General features: G+C 35.1%; 1 protein-coding gene across 12 annotated transcripts in view; it reads left to right on the forward strand.

Annotated features, from left to right (window-relative positions):
* CASK (peripheral plasma membrane protein CASK) overlaps positions 1-19,583 on the forward strand; it is a 766,374-nt gene that overhangs the window by 738,172 nt on the left and 8,619 nt on the right. For 8 of the 12 annotated variants that reach the window (XM_069812912.1, XM_069812916.1, XM_069812913.1 and 5 more), the window contains 3 exons: positions 1,117-1,239; positions 6,408-6,515; positions 11,656-11,831. In XM_069812912.1, the coding sequence (XP_069669013.1) occupies positions 1,117-1,239; positions 6,408-6,515; positions 11,656-11,831 (407 nt within the window). The remainder of the gene's footprint in view (positions 1-1,116; positions 1,240-6,407; positions 6,516-11,655; positions 11,832-19,583) is intronic. The other 4 variants (XM_069812914.1, XM_069812918.1, XM_069812921.1 and 1 more) reach the window with 1 other exon arrangement.

Here is a 19,583-nt window from a genome sequence, read left to right on the forward strand (position 1 = left end):
ATGATCATCATCATCATCCAAACAAGTAATGATAACTTCACTATTAATACCGGTACATATTTTCTAGATACCGTACAGTTTATTAATTAAAAGTTATTAAAACAATCTTCCTACTTTTGCCTTTTTTGCACAGAGTTTACTAAACAAGTAAAAATCAACACTTGTTTATGATATTTTTATTAGAAATAATATGTAAATTAATATTGCCCATGTTCAGTGATAGAATTTAATAAAATTTCTGTTCTGACTTTGTAGGCCTACATCTTTGTTCCAACAATAAAATTGTTCCAGAAACGCATATTGTGTTTTACTTTCATAAGTATTAGGAATGAGCAACTTTAACAAAAATTAAGTTCTAAAAAATTTAATGTAAAGAAATTGGGTTTTAGAAATGTCTGTTTTGATAATAATTTGAGGAAGAATGCTTTCCAAACTGTGTCATCGGCATAGCTCATGTGTAAGGCGATGATCTCCTTACCCAAGACTGTGTTCGGGTATAGGTTCGAATCTTGCTCGGGCTGATTACTGGTTTGAGTTTTTTCCGAGGTTTTCCCCAACTGAAGGACAAATGTCAGGTAATCCATGGCGAATTCTCGGTCTCATCTTGCCAAAATATCTCACGATTATTAAATCTATTGGCGATAGAATTATCTTGCAATTAATACAGTGTAGTTACATAATCAGTTTAAAAATTCCAAGATATGCTATTCAGAATTGAAGGGTATGGTGCACCCTTATTATTATTGTTTTTTTTTTTTTTTTTTAACGTTTTATTTCTAAGTACCTGTGAATGTATCGCCTGGAAACTAGAGTGTTCTGTAACGTCAATGTGAACAGTAGTAACATCTTCATATAACTGTTTCTAGTATTCAACAAGAATCATGTCATTAAAATCTGTAATATTCATTTCTATTTCCTCTCAGGACTGGAAAAATTTTTATATTTGTTGTATCTGCAAATTAATGCATGCAGTATTTTCCCTCAATTGTTGTTACCCTTCTACCATCTCACTCCCACATAAAAATAAAGGAACTTCAAAAATCCTTTCATGTTCTTGTACATGAACACTCAAGGTATCAGGTGACGAAAGACTGACTGTTTTTATGTAATCAATAGTGTCTGATCCAGCATTCCAGAGGAAGACCTTAGTGCTTCTAGGAGCTCACGGAGTTGGCAGAAGACATATAAAAAACACACTAATAGCAAAAAATCCCGACAAGTATGCATACCCTATCCCACGTAAGTAGTTCAAAATACATAATATAATTTTTATATATAAGGTAAAGGTAAAGGTATCCCCGTAATATGCCATGAAGGCACTTGGGGGGGGCATGGAGGTAGAGCCCCATGCTTTCCATGACCTCGGCACTAGAATGAGGTGGTGTGGTCGGCACCACACTCTGACCGCCTTATTACCCCCGGGAAAGACCCGGTACTCATATATATACATATATATATATATATATATATATATATATATATATATATATATATATATAGAGAGAGAGAGAGAGAGAGAGAGAGAGTGAACTTATTAAAATTGAAGCAAATATAAATATAAATGTTGTAGGAAAATAAATATAATGTACGAGGTTCATCCAGGAAGTAAGTTCCAATGCCCGATAAAGAAAACAAAAACATCACTAAGTAAGAAATATTTATTGCTCTATTTACAGAGATTCACTGGTTACTTCTCAACATAGTCACTACCGTTATTGAGGCATTTATCGTATCAGGGCAGCAACGTTTGTATGCCCGTATCATAATAGTTTTCTGCCACATCTGGAGCCATGAAGTCACTGCAGTCTGTACCTCAGCGTCGTTGTGGAAACGTTTTCCTGCCAGAAAGCACTTCATGAGACAGATGAGATGAAAGTCACATGGTGCGAGGTCGGGGCTGTAGGGTGGATGGTCGAAGATCTCCCGTCCAAACTGAAGCAACAGATTCTGTGTGGCGTTGGCTGCATGGGGTCGTGCATTGTGCTAAAGCGTAGTGCCTCTTGTTAGCATTCCACGTCTCTTGTTCTGGATCGCCATCCTCAGATTTCGCAATGTCTGACAATATCACTCAGCATTAATCGTCTCCCCTCGCGGTAAAAACTAGCACATGAGGATACCACGTCGATTCCAGAAGACAATGCACATGATTTTTTTGACAGAGATTGTCTGCTTGAATTTGGTCCTCATAGGTGAACCACTATGCCGTCAATGCATGGGTTGCTGTTTTGTTTCTGGTATGGCCTGCGACACTCATGTTTCATCTCCAGTGACAACATTGTCGAGAAACTCGTCACCTTTCTCTGAATACTGCTGGAGGAATGTCAATGCTGCGGCCAGACATTTCATTTTGTGTTCATCTGTCAGCTGCTTTGGCACTCATCTTGCACACACTTTCCGAAAACCAAGCCACTGGGAGACGATTTCGTGCAGCAGTGAGCGAGACATCTGGGGGAATTGACCAAAGAGTCCCGAAATTGTGAAGTGCCGGTTCTGCAAAACTGCTTGCCGCACACTTTCCATCAGTTCTGGCATCACCAGGGATGATCAGCCACTATGCTCTTCATCGTGCACATTGGTTCGGCTTTCAGTGAATTGCCTGCACCATCATCTGACCATACTGTCGCTCATAATGTCGGATCCATACATGTTGCACAATTGGCGGTGGATCTCTGCTGGAGATTGCTTCTGAGCGTGCAGAAATCGGATAACTGCACGAATCTCGCAGTTGGCGGGAGACAATATCAGTGCAGCCATTTTCTCCTAGCGCTGTGCAATAACTACTGCCATCACAAGACTGAAACTGCACTGCATTATTCCCACATACCCCTCTCTACTGCTACGCATGTGCATTCCAATTCAACTAGTCATGCCATCTCTGGACGCGACTGGAACTTACTTCCTGGATGAACCTCGTATATATTTATGTATTTTATTTATTGAAAATGTCTACAATATTGTGTTCTTCCTCAGCAAAACAGATTACAAAGATGTAATTCAAAACGAAATATTAATTTAAACATGTGGGATTATAATCTGTTTTTCTCCACAGTTTCCCCTCCCACTCATCCTTTCCCACGGCATATTCATCGTTCAGTCCTATTTGTGCAGTTTCTTCTAATTTCCTTCCTTCCACTCAGTTTATCATTGCTTTTAGCCATAACCCATCCTACAATTTTCTTGAATCATTGCAATATACTGTACTGTAATTTACTTTGTCTTTCTACATCCATTAGTTCGTTGATTATAATATTACTTATATATTCACTCCTTAATTCCTCATCGCCTTCCTCCAAAAATTCATTTCTGTGACGAAACTTCTCTCCATGTCTCTTTGCTATTGCTCATGTAATCAATCAGTATTATAATTATATAATACTTGTTTCAATGTATGACTTGAGGCTTTCCTGGCATTTGATGTAGAATAACTCTTCTCGGGTTCTCAGCCAGGTGAGTTGGAGATTAGCTTCCAAGCTTTCGACGGCTAGCTCTGCCATCTTCTTCAGGGAATGAAGTGATGTGGGACCATGTCTAGCCGGTATATATGCAATAGTAGGGCTTCCCGCTGCGGGCCAATCAGGAGCTAGTTCCTAGTCCCGATCGCCAGGCGCATTCTGGTTGGTGGAAGCGGCAGCCAATCAGGAGCTAATCTCCAACTCACCTGGCTGAGAACCCGAGAAGAGTTATTCTAATGCTTGTTTCACATCGTGTAATAATACTGTTTTCCGTTCATGTATCCAGATAATATAATACAGTTATTACTGTTGTTTGCCATAGACCTACAAGTTTCCCCAGGCTGAAATATTACAACGTATATTATTTACCATACTTCTTACAACCCTGTGTAATGTGTCACTAGAATCGTATTTCTTTTATTAATTATAAAATAATGAAAACAGTGTTACTTACAGATAAGGAGAGAAGTATGTATAATTTATGGTCATATATGAGCGCGAATAGAGCAAATGGACAGTTTCAAATACTTGGGGTGTACTATATGCAGTAACATGAGCTGCTGCCAAGAAGTCAAAAGGAGAGTAGCAATGACATAGAAAACTTTTAATAGAAAAAGGAGCACTTTCTGCCAACCTCTGGAGAAAGAACTAAGCAAGAGACTAGTGAAATGCTTTGTGTGGAGGGTAGCATTGTATGGGGCAGAAACATGAACATTACGACGAAGTGAAGAGAAGCAACTAGAAGCATTCGAAATGTGAGAAGGATGGAACGTGTGAAATGAACAGACAGAACAAGAAACGAAGCTGTGTTGGAAAGAGTGGATGAAGAAAGAATGATGCTGAAACTGATCAGAAAGAGTAAAAGGAATTGGCTGGGTCACTGGTTGAGAAGAAACTGCCTTCTGAATGATGTACTAAAAGGAATGGTGAACGAGAGAAGAGTTCGGGGCAGAAGAAGATATCAGATGATAGACGACATTAAGATATATGGCAGGACCGTATATTGCGGGTGTTCAAGGTGTGCGCTGGACACCCTGTAAATTCTGTAATCTCATTTTTTTATTTTAAGTTGTTTTATATAATGCAATAATAATAATTTTAATTTATCACAATTTGAATGCGTGGTAATCTCATTGGAAGTTGACGTATATAGTTCAAGACTAACTTTAATTTATTACCATTTAAATATTTTAAATGCCTGCTGGTTGAATGTGCACACCATCCCCAGAACGGCTTTCGTTTCATAACGTACGCTCTGCCTGATGAAGTGGGATGAGGTCGGTCTGGTTGTCCTGTCCGTACAAAAGAACATCTCCTGCTGAGAGTTACTGCTATAATGCTCTGCGCACGCAAGGTGGCATGGTGGGGATACTCGCTTCTCTCAAGCTCGCAGGTCGTCCTGTATACAGGCAACTCAACTTGTCAACTATAGCGTTACAAAATATTGTGTTTGACGTGTGTGTTTACTGTTTGTGTGAGTGAATTTACTATGTTTAGGTTTTACTAGGGTTCATAGCTGTGTGCCAGCGCAGATGAACAATTTAAATTACTTATTTAATGATAATAGCACTTGGAAATGTATACTGTAAAATATCTTTTGCAAAAGCCATTCTCTTCTCGCCCACTAGAAGAGAAATTACATATAGTGAATAAGGGTAGACCTACCCCGCCACTTCCGCATTTAGTGCAATAATATAAAACAAAAAGCAAACAATACACTAGACATTTTTCTATTTCACAATATGAAAATGTAGAATGGTTAGCGGATTGTGAAACTTCACACAGGTTATTTTGCTGGCCATGGTTATTGTTTGATCATAAATAATGCAATTTTGAATAACATTATTTCTGATTGCCTCCTTTCTCCGGCATTTGCAGGGCATTCATTGAAACAAGGTGATTAATTTTTAAGAAGTTGTGGTGCGAGTACTTTGAATAATATTTAAATGTCATTTTCTTTTAATTTCATTTAATTTTTCCATTTGTTTAAGGGCATTTTAATTATCATTTTTTTAGGTCATCAACATCCGCCTCCTAGTTATTAAATATAAACAATACTAAATTATATATTAAAAATGGTAGTTAATGTTCACCCGATATTTCACTTAGGCCTATAATAATTGTGCGAGATAGACCAACTATATATTTTTAACAGAACACCCAAACTCCAGGTTCAGCATACGCCACTGATATATGGATCATATGACGAGATAAAGAGGAAGGCAGAAAATAAGAAAGACTGGAGAATGCATAATATTGATTCAAAATAAGTAGATTAATTTATTTTATAAGCATAAACAGTTCATCAGTGAAGTAGAATATATGAATATGGAGAAATTTTGTTAATTCTGTTATACACTTTTTGTCTTAGTCCTTCAAAGTTCTAAGACAGCGTTGTCAGACACAGCCTAAACGGAGCGGAGTGCTCCACTATAACTCGTTGTGTGCTCCGGTGCTTCCACAGACATAAGCAAGTTCACACTCCGACTGGACGTCTCTAGCACCATAACCGGTTTCGGAGCTTACAACTCTGACACCATTGTTCTAAGATATATTAGGCATTGCATTGAAGACTGTCATACATGACTAGTGAACTCCTTCTTGTAACAGCTCAGACTAACAAAGGATAGTTAGAGATCAGATTTTTGTCTTATATTAAAATTATAAATATTCTGACTAGTGCTAGTAGTATCTCGATTTTAAACATAAAACATCGTCAGGCAAAGCTTATACTCACAAGGTAAGGTCAAGATTTCTATATTTTGTAAAATATTTTTGCAGGATGACATTTTACGCACACTTGTTTGGAAAGGCAATGTGGTGTTTCTCATAAAACAAAATATGGCACAAAATTATATTCATATATTTTTCGGTTATAAGTGACATGGTAAATATATTAGGAGAAAATTAAAATCTACCACATATTTGTTGCTAGTAACTTGATTATCTTTCCAGATACAACGAGGCCACCAAGAAATGACGAGGAAAATGGGAGGAACTATTACTTTGTATCACACGATGAAATGATGGCTGATATTGCAGCGAATGAATATCTAGAATATGGTAAGTAGAATAACATTTGTAAAAAAATAATACATTATAAAAGTAAAACTTAATCGAAAGCCAGTTCAATGTCTCACTAGTCAAGGTCGAGTGGTTACCATGTTGGCCATTAAAACGAGCTTCTTTAGCTTAAATGGATTTCTAACGAGAATTCTTACCATGGCTTCTTTTAGAAGGGAAATAATGCTGGGAGGACCATGTCGTAGTTGTGTGGCAAGTAAAATAAGCCTGTTCCTGATTATGCTCAATATAAAATTTATCGACCCATATTGTCATCATAATTCTATCATCGAAAGTAGTGAAACATATCATGCAGGTGGTTCACCTCAGAAATTATATTCTTCGCATTTCCAAATTAGCAGATTCAAGAAAGTTTTTTTGTAGACCATGTCTGAAGGTTTAGGAACCAATCAATCATACAACGAACCAACAAGCTAACCAGAAACCTACCAACTAGTCCAGACCTGCAGAACTGTAGCTCCTCAGAGCGACTCTTTATTCCCCTTTCTTATCCCACTCATCTTTTCTACCAGTGCGGTCATGATGTTCTAGTTACGCTCGGCTGCATAAATTCATTCTTGCGGCGGCAGGTATACAATACGCTATCAAGAATTACAAATGAACAGATAATAAAATCTTTAGGAACATACCTTTAGAAAATAAGAGAAAAATGAGTGAGGGAAATAAATAAATTAAGAGACATGTAAAATGAACTTTAAAATGTACGTGTGCATATAATGTAAGAAGGTCTACCTATGTAATATCGTCCTATTACTAGTAAAGCCGATTAAATCCATATTATATATTAAAAGTATTTATTTCAGTCACTGACTTCACAGCATATGTTTAAGGTGTTAAACCTTTGCATTACATGTTTAAAAGATGTATGAACGTTTTCGTTGGACTACGCCAACATCATCAGATATGACGTACATTTCAGCAATATCAATAATCTCTACAAATACAAAACATATTTAGTGGCATGCAAAATAGAACATACTAAAAACCAATATGGTTATGATACGCATTGACATTCTTGTATGACTGTCCTTATTGTCAATTAATTAAAATACACGTGTAAGTTGCAAAATGTATATGTTTGCAAGTCTTCACACATGGAATAATGAAGTAACATGATATACAAGGAATAAAAAATAATAAAATATAAAACTAAAGTAATTATGTATTATGAGTGTGAAGAGTTGCAAATTACAGTATTTAATTACATTTATTATATTCATATTTCTGTTTCCCAATAATGCACATATTTCAACCATTCAGAACGTGTGTATCATGGTGTGTGTTTCGTAATTTGTCTTGAATGTTTTTCAAATTAATATGGTTGTCTTATAAATGCCAGTATATTATAAGTTGAGTTGTTTAATGTTGATAGTAATGTATATTTAATTTGACGATGATGCTGTTCATCCAATCTGGAAATAATTGAAATCAGTAAGTTGATGACCCAATTTTAAACAATTTTAAAATTAATTTGTGTTTTATATTAAATGGATAGAAACTTACATGACAATATGTGGTCGATATCCAATACTGTAATCGTAATAATCCACTTTTTGTGTAAAATAAGTTAAGTATAGTCTCCGACTTGTCTTTCCATGCTCTGTATTCTACTAAAATGAAACAAGTCCGAAATGTTGCATGCAGGCAACAAACCAATTACTATATTTGAAAAATTTATTATGATTTGTCTAGAATTAATAAAGTTTTAATTCCTGTTTTTAAAAAACTTGTATTACTGGTCTTAACTGGTTTTACTAGTAATAGGACGATAAATGAATTGTGCATTGATAAGTGAGTGATAGCTATATGACCGGATGTCAATGCTGTCATTCAACATTGTAACGCACTCCAGCCAAATATATATATATATATATATATATATAAGTAAAAAAATAAATAAGTAAATAAGTAAAAAGTAAATAAATGAATAAGTAAATAAGTAAAAAGTAAATAAATAAGTAAATAATTAAGTAAATAAATAAATAATTAAGTAAATAAGTAGGCCTAAATAAGTAAGTAAGTAAGTAAATAAGTAAACAAACAAACAAATAATACGCATACTGCAGTTTAAAGAGAATTGGAACATGGCAAAATCTAAACCCGTGAAGGAACACTACTTCCAAAGGAAATGGGAATATGATTATTTTGTTGTTGAAGACGAAAGAATTGCTTGTTTAGTGTGTCCCGTCCAATTTATATCTACTCGTCATTTCAATATTAAACCACATTTCAACAAAGTCCATATTAAGAATTATGGAATGCACAAACTTTCGGGTAAGTTCATTATTACGAACTGTATATTGATTATTTATATATATACTGTACTGTAAAATTAAGGACGTCACTTGTTGTGTTCATTTTGAATTGAAATTAATAGTGACTTTCAAGGTTCATTACTTAAATGCTATAAATTTATGTTTCCATAGGTGTTGATAGGAGGAAAGTTTTCGAAAATCTAAAACAGGTTAGATGCAAAGAAATCTCAAAGAAACTACCGACAGGAAATCTAGCATAATTGTAAAACTTGAAACGAGATAACGCGTTATAAAAAAAATGAATTTATTACAATCCTTTTTGAAAATTACATGCCGCCACTGACGGCCAGAGAATGTAAAGAACCCTACGCGGAAGTTGATCATTCCCAATAGAAGTGGAGTGAGACTGACGTCATATTTCCCCTACTTACGAGTTCTGCAAGCCTGAACTAGTCTAATAAGTCTATTAAAAAGACTAATAAAAGCTCTAGTATTTATTTTATTATCGTTAATAGTGTTAATGTTAGCTCAGGGTTGCCATATGTCCTGGTTTTCCGAGATTGTCACCGCTTCTGTGTCCACTGTCCCGGTGTCCCAACAAATTCGTTTGGGACGGTCAGATGTCCCAATTATGAGCTGGTTTACAGCTTCTTTGTATTTTAAGGTTACTACAATATATTGTATCTATTGTGTGATTTAGTCGAACTTGTTGAAAACTTTAAATAGTGATATAGAAGTGATATAATGATACAGAAGAGACATTGACTTACCTAAAAACAAAAGAAAAACTCAACGAACACAAAAACACACAAAACACAACACAAACACAAGAACACCAGAAATACATCACACTAACATACGAAAACAAAAACACACACAAGATCGCATCCTCATTCAAAAAACAGAAATACAACATAGCATACAGAACAGAAAACATACTGCAAAGACATCTCAACACACAAACAACACAAACAAATAAATACAACCACACAGGCGTATACAAACTCACATGCAATAGTTGCGACAGTTTCTACATTGGACAGACAGGCAGATCATTCCAAACTCGATACAAAGAACACATTAAAGCAATAACGAGAGAATACAATACATCTACATATGCCGAACATATTACTAATGCTAACCACACATACAATAACATACAATAACATAAATACAGACATGGAAATCCTACACATACAACCCAAAAACCAGAAACTCAACACACTAGAACAATATGAAATATACAGACACACTAAAACACACCCCGATCAAATTCTCAACACAGATCAATTTCAGAACACACACACACTATTTGACACCACATTTCAACACTTTTCAACAATCTAACGCACCCACACAACAGGCAGCGAAGTTCGAGATGACGCCGAGATCTAGTAGGCTCTGAGGATGGTGTGAAGAAGCACCGAAACAGCTGTAAGCCGCACATGCTTACACAATTGACACGAGTAAGATCGCCATTTAATCAATTATTTAAAAAAAAAAGTGCAGCTTTCAGAATCTTAAGTGTTTGGTCAGTTTATTTACTTGAAAATCTTTGTGAGTACAAACTTGGGTGTTCATGAATGGGAAAGCAGAAAAGTTCAAGTACATTTTTTAAAATTGTAAACCAGACAGGACAGTATTCAGAATTATTGGAAATTTGTCAGTATATTTTCGCTGTGCCTAATCACAATGTAAATCTTGAATGCAAATTTTCTCTGATGGCAGCTATAAATCAATTTTTGCACAATGAGCGGGTGTCCTAGTTTTAGTTCCAAAGTTTGTGGCAATCCTCTGTTAGCTTGTATAAATATTAACAATAAAATAAATTTTATAATGTCACGAAAAAATACAAATAAAAGCAACTTTCGATCTTAGGCCTATTATAATTCAAAATATTTTCGTTAAATTATTATTTAAACAATATTTGAATATTTCATAAGTTCGTAATATCTTATTCTGTGACAACTATCTCGATCGATATTTGAGTCTAGAATATGAAATTATGAACTCAATGCATTACATTAATTATTTAGAGAATTTTATAATTCACAATTAACATACTAAATGTTCCTCTATTCAAAACTATCTCTTCTGCTCAAAATTGTGATGTTAAGTATAATAATTGTTATAATTTGTAAATTAGCCACTGGTGTAATTCAGGCAGTAGGTGCATTTTCGTGCCTATCTGGAGCTGCACTTGGACGTAGGGTCGAGTCCAGCTTGAGCAGTTTGTTTGATTGGGATTTTTCCGAGGTTTCCTTAAATGTAAGGCGAATGCTAAGTAATTCCATGGTGAATATTCGGCCTCATATTGCCAAAAACTATTTCGGTAACACCAAATTCAATTAGCGCTAAATAACTTACTAAGTAACGAGCATCATTACATAACTGACTGAAAAGAACACTGTAAATCGATTAGTTAATTAAAAAATGTTAACTTTATGAATGACCTCTGTGTTTTAAGGTTAAGATATTTATTACTTAACGGTTGCTTAATTTTACAACTGCCGATTTATTTTCCTATTACGATTTTATATCTATTACAAAAACTTCAATGAATTTAATTCTTTATTTATAAAATTGAAGTATCGATACTGTAAATATTTCTGTCTTTATGGGAAGGTAAGAAAAGTGAGATTTCATGGTTTTTATTCAGAAAAGAATATAATTACAAATTGGCTGTGCTTCTTGTGTGCACGAATAATAATTGCCTAATGAGCACAGTGATGTGGCGGCATTAGTGCAGGATTGTACTATCACTACTTTGCTATGTGTTTACTTTTAACATAGGAGGTTTATCATAATAAAGAAATAATGTTTATGTGTAAATAAATTAATGACATGATATATTTTGCTCACAGGAACTCATGAAGATGCTATGTACGGTACAAAATTGGAGACAATCAGGAAAATTCATCAAGAGGGAAGAATGGCCATATTGGATGTGGAACCTCAAGCACTCAAAGTGTTACGTACAGCCGAATTTGCACCCTACGTTGTGTTCATTGCCGCACCAGTACTGCAGAATCTAGCAGACGTAAGAGTATTGTACCTATTTATAGAGAAGATTTAGACGTTTTCTTTACTCTTACAACGCTTTAATTCATGAAATTCCATAATCATTCATATCTGAATAGAATACTTTAGTACTGGTATTGGACACATCATAAAAATTAGTTTTGAGTTAAATGAAAATTAAACATCGGACCTTTATTGCGTTAATTTTCTACACAAATAAAACACATCAAATGCTAGCAGGCCTATTATTTTGTTTTTTGTGCACCCACTTGTAGAATTTAACTTGTGTATTCTCCTGGGGAACAAAACATCATTTGCATAAAAAATTATTTAACTCCCTTTACCCTAACACCATCGATTTAATGTTGTATAAATATGGAAGATCATGGATAGATCCATTATTCAGTATCAAGTTACTATTAGAAAAAAGAAGAGAACTTAATTTAGAAACCCACATAGCATTTATCGATTTTGTGAAAGCTTTTGACAAGGTTCAAAGAGACCTTTTATTCGACTTTTTACAAGAAAAAAATATACCAAATCTGCTATTACAAAACATAATAGAAATCTACACTGACAATAAAATAAGTGTCAAAATAAATAATCGTATATCCGAAAGAAAATATGTTAATAATGGAGTTAGACAAGGTTGCCCATTATCTCCAACACTATTTAATATTTACATGAATGAAAACATTTCTAAATGGAACCAAATCTATACATCAGGAATCATAATAACCAGTACCTTAACATTAAATACCCTGCTCTTTGCAGACGATAAAGTTATAATTTCCAATTCAGAGGATAACTTACAAAGAGGACTATATACATTAAATAAAATATTATCAGATTTTGGGATGGAGATTTCAGCACAAAAATCAAAAGTAATGGCATTTTTGGGACAAGATCCAATCAGAAGTAAGATAATATACAATAAGCAATGCCTAGAACAAGTACAAAATTTCAATTATCTGGGTTGTGAAATATCTTATCAAAATGAAAAAGATGTGAACAAAAAAATCACCAAATTTACACAAATTTTAGGAATAATAAATAATACATTAAAAGCTAATTTAGTACAAAAATCCACAAGAATAAAAATATATAATAATCTAACATTTACCCTCCCTTTTATACGGAAGTGAGATTTGGACATTAAAGAAAAAAGACATGAACAGAATCAAAGCAACGGAAATGAAATTTCTCAGACGGACAGCAGATATAGTCTTTTAGATCGAAAAAGGAATGAAGAAATATTGGAACAATTAGAAGTAGAGTCAGTAGAAGAAAAAATAAACAGAAACTAAATTGGCTACACCATGTAAAACGAATGGACAATTCAAGAATTCCCAAAATGATTATGCAATATCAACCCAGAGGACATCGACGGTTAGGAAGACCCTTCAGAAGATGGGGCCGAAACAGATCTACACAGGCCTAATTCGTGACGGATGATGATGATGATGATGATTATAAATATGGTGTAGATTATGACATGCCAAGAAGTCGGTATTATTCAGTTTAATGTTTAGTTACACATCCAGACGTCCATATTGAAGACATGAAAATGATAACTTTAATGAAAGAATATTTCTCACAGATGACAATGAAGTTTTAAATTACCTAAAGGTACGGTCACACGTCGCTACTTTTGCAGCGATGCAGTACAAAAAACTGCGCAACTCTCGTACTGCGACGTGTGAACAACGGTGCAACCCGAAAAGTAGCGACTGCCGAACCTGCTGCTCGCTACTTTTTCATGCTGCATGCAGCTTAAGGTACGGTCACACATCGCTACTTTTGCAGCGCTACTTTTATACTGCAGCTGCAAAAGTTGCGTGTCGTGTTCGCACGTAAGCCAAAAGTAGCGTGCTGCACGCTACTTTTCGTGCTGCGCAACCCGAGTGCTGTAAAAGTTGCAACTGGAGGTTGCGAGTCTGTTCACACGCAAGGCGCTACTTTTGCAGCCGCAGTCATGCTGCAGGTTCCCATCTCAGTGTTGACTTCTCAATATACATTTTGTGGTTATGTTCGGATTATTAAGAAACTCATGCGAAAGCTTCCTTATCTATTATTTGCTTTTCTGTCGTATCTAGTATTCAGAAATTGACATTATTTTTACTATAAAGCTTTTAAAAATGCCTATATACTTAAATGATAACCAACAGTATATTCACGTAATCAATGTTGGCAACCCTCCTGTTTGGAACTACGCTACGGAAAATTTAAAAAATGAATTATATCGTCAGCAATTATTCTCAGACTGTGTTGTGTATTTAATAACTGTTACATAATTTATTTTCATCACATTTAACATTAAAATATATCCAAACAATAAAAGTATCATTCGCACATTTGGGTGGTAACACTGGTTGCAACCGCAGCAAAAGTTTCAACAAAACCGATATCAAAAATGCTGCGGCTGCAACCCTGAGAACCCTGTTCACACGTCGCTACTTTTAAGTTGCGTGCAGCATGGAAAAGTAGCGGGCAGCAGGTTCGGCAGCCGCTACTTTTCGGGTTGCACCGTTGTTCACACGTCGCAGTACGAAAGTTGCGCAGTTTTTTGTACTGCAGCGCTGCAAAAGTAGCGACGTGTGATCGTACCTTTAGAAGTAGCGACGTGTGAACAGGGTTCTTAGAGTTGTATAGGTCGCGCCAGTGATTTTGGCAGATGGATTTTCTTAATGTGAACTGGAGAGCGAGTTCTCACCGCTGCAAGATCGGCTGTTATCTCTGTCGCAGTGGAATGGGTAGGACATAAGAGTAAACATGCACGCCCGAGTATTTGTGCACTCTGGACAGACACCTCCAAAAACTAAAACAAATATTACAGTAGTCTATATGTGTCTTTGGTATTCCCAAGAAACTTGTTCGATTAATTAAAATGTGTTTCAATGAAACTTACAGCAGAGTCCGTATAGGCCAGTTTCTATCTGATGCTTTTCCAATTCACTGCGGGCTAAAGCAGGGAGATGCACTATCACCTTTACTTTTTAACTTCGCTCTAGAATATGCCATTAGGAAAGTTCAGGATAACAGAGAGGGTTTGGAATTGTACGGGTTACATCAGCTTTTTGTCTATACGGATGACGTGAATATGTTAGGAAAAACTCCACAAACGATTAGGGAAAACACGGAAATTTTACTTGAAGCAAATAAAGCGATAGGTTTGGTGGTAAATCCCGAAAAGACAAAGTATATGATTATGTCTCGTGACCAGAATATTGTACGAAATGGAAATATAATCTGTTATATGTATATGTATATGTATATGTATATGGGAATATGTTAATCCTTAGTCAATAGATAAGACTGAGTTTTACGAAATACGAACATTAAGGGATGGAAAATGGGAGGCAGTAATGATCAAAATAATTATACCGATTTATTTTGTTTAACCAGCAGACGTGCAGCCTTTAAATTTAAAACAAAGATTCACTCATAAAATTGGGTTAGACTATTCATCTCATCTCTCAGAATTGTTTCTAAAATGTATAAGGAAAGTAAAAAAAATTCAATTTCATGTAGGTTACTCCTTTGAAATAACTTTTTTTTACTTCCGAGCAGAGAGGAGAGAGAAAGAAGTCGACGATTTTAAAAATTCACTAAACTATATTTAACTAGAGACGTAAAATGAAGGTTACTCTCTACAATATTGGTTAAACATTCTTAGATTTTTTAAATACCATATCCTAAGGTACTGATGAAAAGGCAGAAGGGAGTGAGAAATCTCAAGTCATCCGATCTCGATGAAAGTCGATATCTGGGGATCTTTGCGATCACAGAATACGAATAAGGTATTATTTAGTCCGGCTTTGTCCCTAAAGTGGTGGAGTGGGACAAAAATGGGTGAAAAATTAAATTAGGTATCTTAGGGGTTTTCGAGACGAAAATTACGAATAATACAATTTGTGCGAATTCAATATGGCAGTTTCAGTACTATGAATTATATTTTAAAAAATTAAACATCGGATATCGCACAGGTAACACATGTACAGTATTTAAGGGGGTATGTAACACCTTTTGATAGTAGGCCTATACATTTAGTAAAATCCAAAGTGAAATTTCTACATATTCTGAATGAATGTTGTGCTGGAATTTAATATAGTCGTCAGCCAATACCTCTAGATTAATAAACAACTTTTTAGAATCCATAAAATACAGTATTTATTGTGAATGGTAATTATATTTTTCAATTGGTGCCATTTGTGCAGGGAAAATTGGTTTCTCCGATATTTTGTACGATTTCGAATATTTTAAAATGCTTTCTTCTCTGTTCTATTCACAATGTGCGTGTGAAGAAATTATTGCCCTTGTAATATCTATTACAATCCTATTTATTTTACTCTTATATAAATCTAACTTCCGCAGCATGCAATTTTACCCAATTAACCAAATTATATTTTGATTATTAAGAAGAATCGTAATTTTATTAACTTGAATTGTCGCACCACCAGTACACGATCCCTAGATTATTACTGGACAAATCTTGTATATTGATCTGATAAGGGTAGGATTTTTCTTTTAATTAAGAATTAATTTAATTTAGAAAATGTAGGAGACGTATTGTAAAATCATTGCGAACGGAAGTCATTTACATTTATTAAAGGTATTCTTTGAGTAGGACTGTACCGTGGTGTGTTTCATAATAAGGATAATTGATATGAGCTGCTGTTATGAAAATATGAACGACTCAGAATGTTATCGCATCTCATTCTCGCAGCTTACACAAACAATATTGGCTCGCCTACTGGAAATGTCATCGAGGTCATCTGCCAAAATCGGTGCCTCCGACTATAGCCGCAGCACTTTTGATATCGGTTTTGTTGAAACTTTTGCTGCTGTTGCTACCAGTGTTGCCACCCAAATGTGCCAATGATACTTTTATTGTTTGGATGTATTTTAATGTTAGATGTGATGAAAATAAATTATTTGTAACAGTTATTAAATGCACAACACAGTCTGAGCATATTTGCTGACGATATAATAATTTTTTTTTTTAATTTTCTATAGCGTAGTTTCAAACAGGAGGGTTGCCAACATTGATTACGTGAATATACTGTTGGTTATCATTTAAGTATATAGGCATTTTTAAAAGCTTTATAGTAAAAATAATGTCAATTTCTGAATACTAGTTAGGACAGAAAAGGAAATAATAGATAAGTAAGCTTTCGCATGAGTTTATTAATAATGCGAACATAACCACAAAATGTATATTGAGAAGTCAACAAGGAGATGGAAACCTGCAGCATGATTGCGGCTGCAAAAGTAGCGCCTTGTGTGTGAACAGACTCGCAACCTCCAGTTGCAACTTTTGCTGCACTCGGGTTGAGCAGCACGAAAAGTAGTGTGCAGCGCGCTACTTTTGGCTTACGTGTGAACACGACACGCAACTTTTGCAGCTGCAGTATAAAAGTAGCGCTGCAAAAGTAGCGACGTGTGACCGTACCTTAAGCTTCAAAATAAGTGTTTATAATTTCTATTGTTGTTGTTATTATTATTATTATTATTATTATTATTATTATTATTATTATTATCATTATTATCATTATCATCATCATCATCATCATCATCATCATTATCAAAGTGGCCCTTCTACATTTAGCCAATGGTAGGCCTACCTGGTCGTCTGTGAGTAGGAAATTAAAGTAAATCTTATAATAATATCTTATCAATACATTTTGTAATCAGTTTATGCACTTACTGCACCATAAAGGGGAGAAAAAAGATAATTGTTCTCATAAGAAAGCCCTATGAGCAACTACTCAATTTCTTTCTGGAAAAGTTGAAACTATTCTGCGTTCCTTAGTGTTTGACAGGCAAAGTAAACAGGAAGGGAGAAAGATTGCTATTTAACCAATGGCAGAGGTCACATTCCAGACTTACCTTGAAGTTGGGCAGAGGTAGAATGCTTTAGACCGCCCAACTTAAAGATAAGTGTGTAATATGACCTCTGCTATTGGTTTAGTAGCAATTATCTTTCTCCCTTCCTGTTTACGTTGCCTGTCAAACATTAAATAACGCAATATGGTCAACTTACAAGGAGAGGACACGCTCTGTATATCACCGAATTAAATAATATTGTGTGAAATGAAAGTACAAGACGTGCTGTTTAAAGTCATACCTGGTATGGGTGGCCAATGACCACTCGTTTTGGAAATATTGGCTATTGTTTGTGACATACTTCCGTTCGGTGCCTAATAGGGAAGCAATAGACTATGTAACAGCGTAGCTCATATAGTTGGATGCTGAGTTGTCATCCAGGCAACCCAGTGGCGGTTCCTCGGGGGAGGGAAGGGAGGAACGTTCTCCTCACATTTTTCTTCTTTTGAAAGTAAATACCAAATGAAATATATGCTTTGAAATTCGAGGAAGATCCGATAATTTTTAAGTTCACAGCTATAAGAAAACCTCGGTTGATCGAGTTTTTAACGACACGTGCACTCATGTGCTACTAGAAAACTGTGAGAAGGATGCGAGATTGTTTGTGTGGAGGAATGTCAATCCATTCCTCCTTTACTGCAGTTAATACACATAGACAACAGCGCGCTAGCGGCCAAAGAAAAAGCAGAGTTTTAAAGCAAGTAAATGAATGGATAGGGAGGAGATCCTCCTCTGAATCAGCGCATGGGCAGGAAATAGAAACCGACTGGTCTTGCAGCAAGCTTGCTACTGCTGCCATCTAACGATGCTGCATTCAACCAGATTATAACACATCTAGGAGGAGACACAATAAAAACAGTTTTAACGCAAAGCTATGAAAGACACCATATATATATATATATATATATATATATATATATATATATATATTTTAATTATAGATCAAAATATATTATTCATTGCACTTTATAAAAGCTACTATTCATGGTTTGAAACCTTCGAGGATATCTGAAAGTTGAAGTTGGATTTATATAAAACAAAGAGGTAGTAGTTCTACATTAGTATCACAGATCTTTTTGGCCCCTGAAATTCACTTCCATTCATTTGTCTACTAGACAGGACAACAGCCAAGTTGTCAGTTTTGCACAAATATCTTTGAAATTGAAAGTACTGCAAACTACATTATTTTTAACATAAAAAATTAATCGGCTACCGGCAGCTTTGAACAATAATGGTAGTATGACTTTACAAGAACTGACATTCTTCTTCTTTACTGGACTTGTAAAATGTACATGTGACAACACACTCCACGTGGGTGGGTGCAGTTTTCTCGCTTTCCTAACAGATTATTTCTCATTCTCATTTCCACAAAAAGGTTCCGGTTACGTGTTAGTAGCTGCTCTCTTCTAACACGTGTGATGCTGTAGTGTGCGTGAAAAATGCTGCGAGGTTGTGAATTTCCTTGTAATTGTTAATTTGTGCAATTATTCAACAATTAATGGAAGTGAAAACATATTATTATATTTTGGACAATTTAGGAAACTCAGCTTACAAGAACAGATTATTGCTATATAAAAGGAAAGGCCAACCCTAACACCACCTGGTGTTACATGTATGCATGTAGGCTAATTTGTAGCATGTTTCTCTCAAGGTGTCATTTTGCGCTGTTAACTTCCTTCCTCCTCTTAAGAAATGTGCAGGAGCCGCCACTGAGGCAACCCCAGTTGGAATCCTAATGCCGTCTCATTTTTTAAAACTTGATATTATTATTATTATTATTATTATTATTATTATTATTATTATTATTATTATTATTATTATTATTATTATTATTATTATAACCAAAAGGACAATTTGGCCCAAGAGTGCAACGTCAAGTAGATAA

This window comes from Periplaneta americana, chromosome 16 (genome assembly GCF_040183065.1).
Source record: "Periplaneta americana isolate PAMFEO1 chromosome 16, P.americana_PAMFEO1_priV1, whole genome shotgun sequence".
Lineage (NCBI taxonomy): Eukaryota > Metazoa > Arthropoda > Insecta > Blattodea > Blattidae > Periplaneta > Periplaneta americana.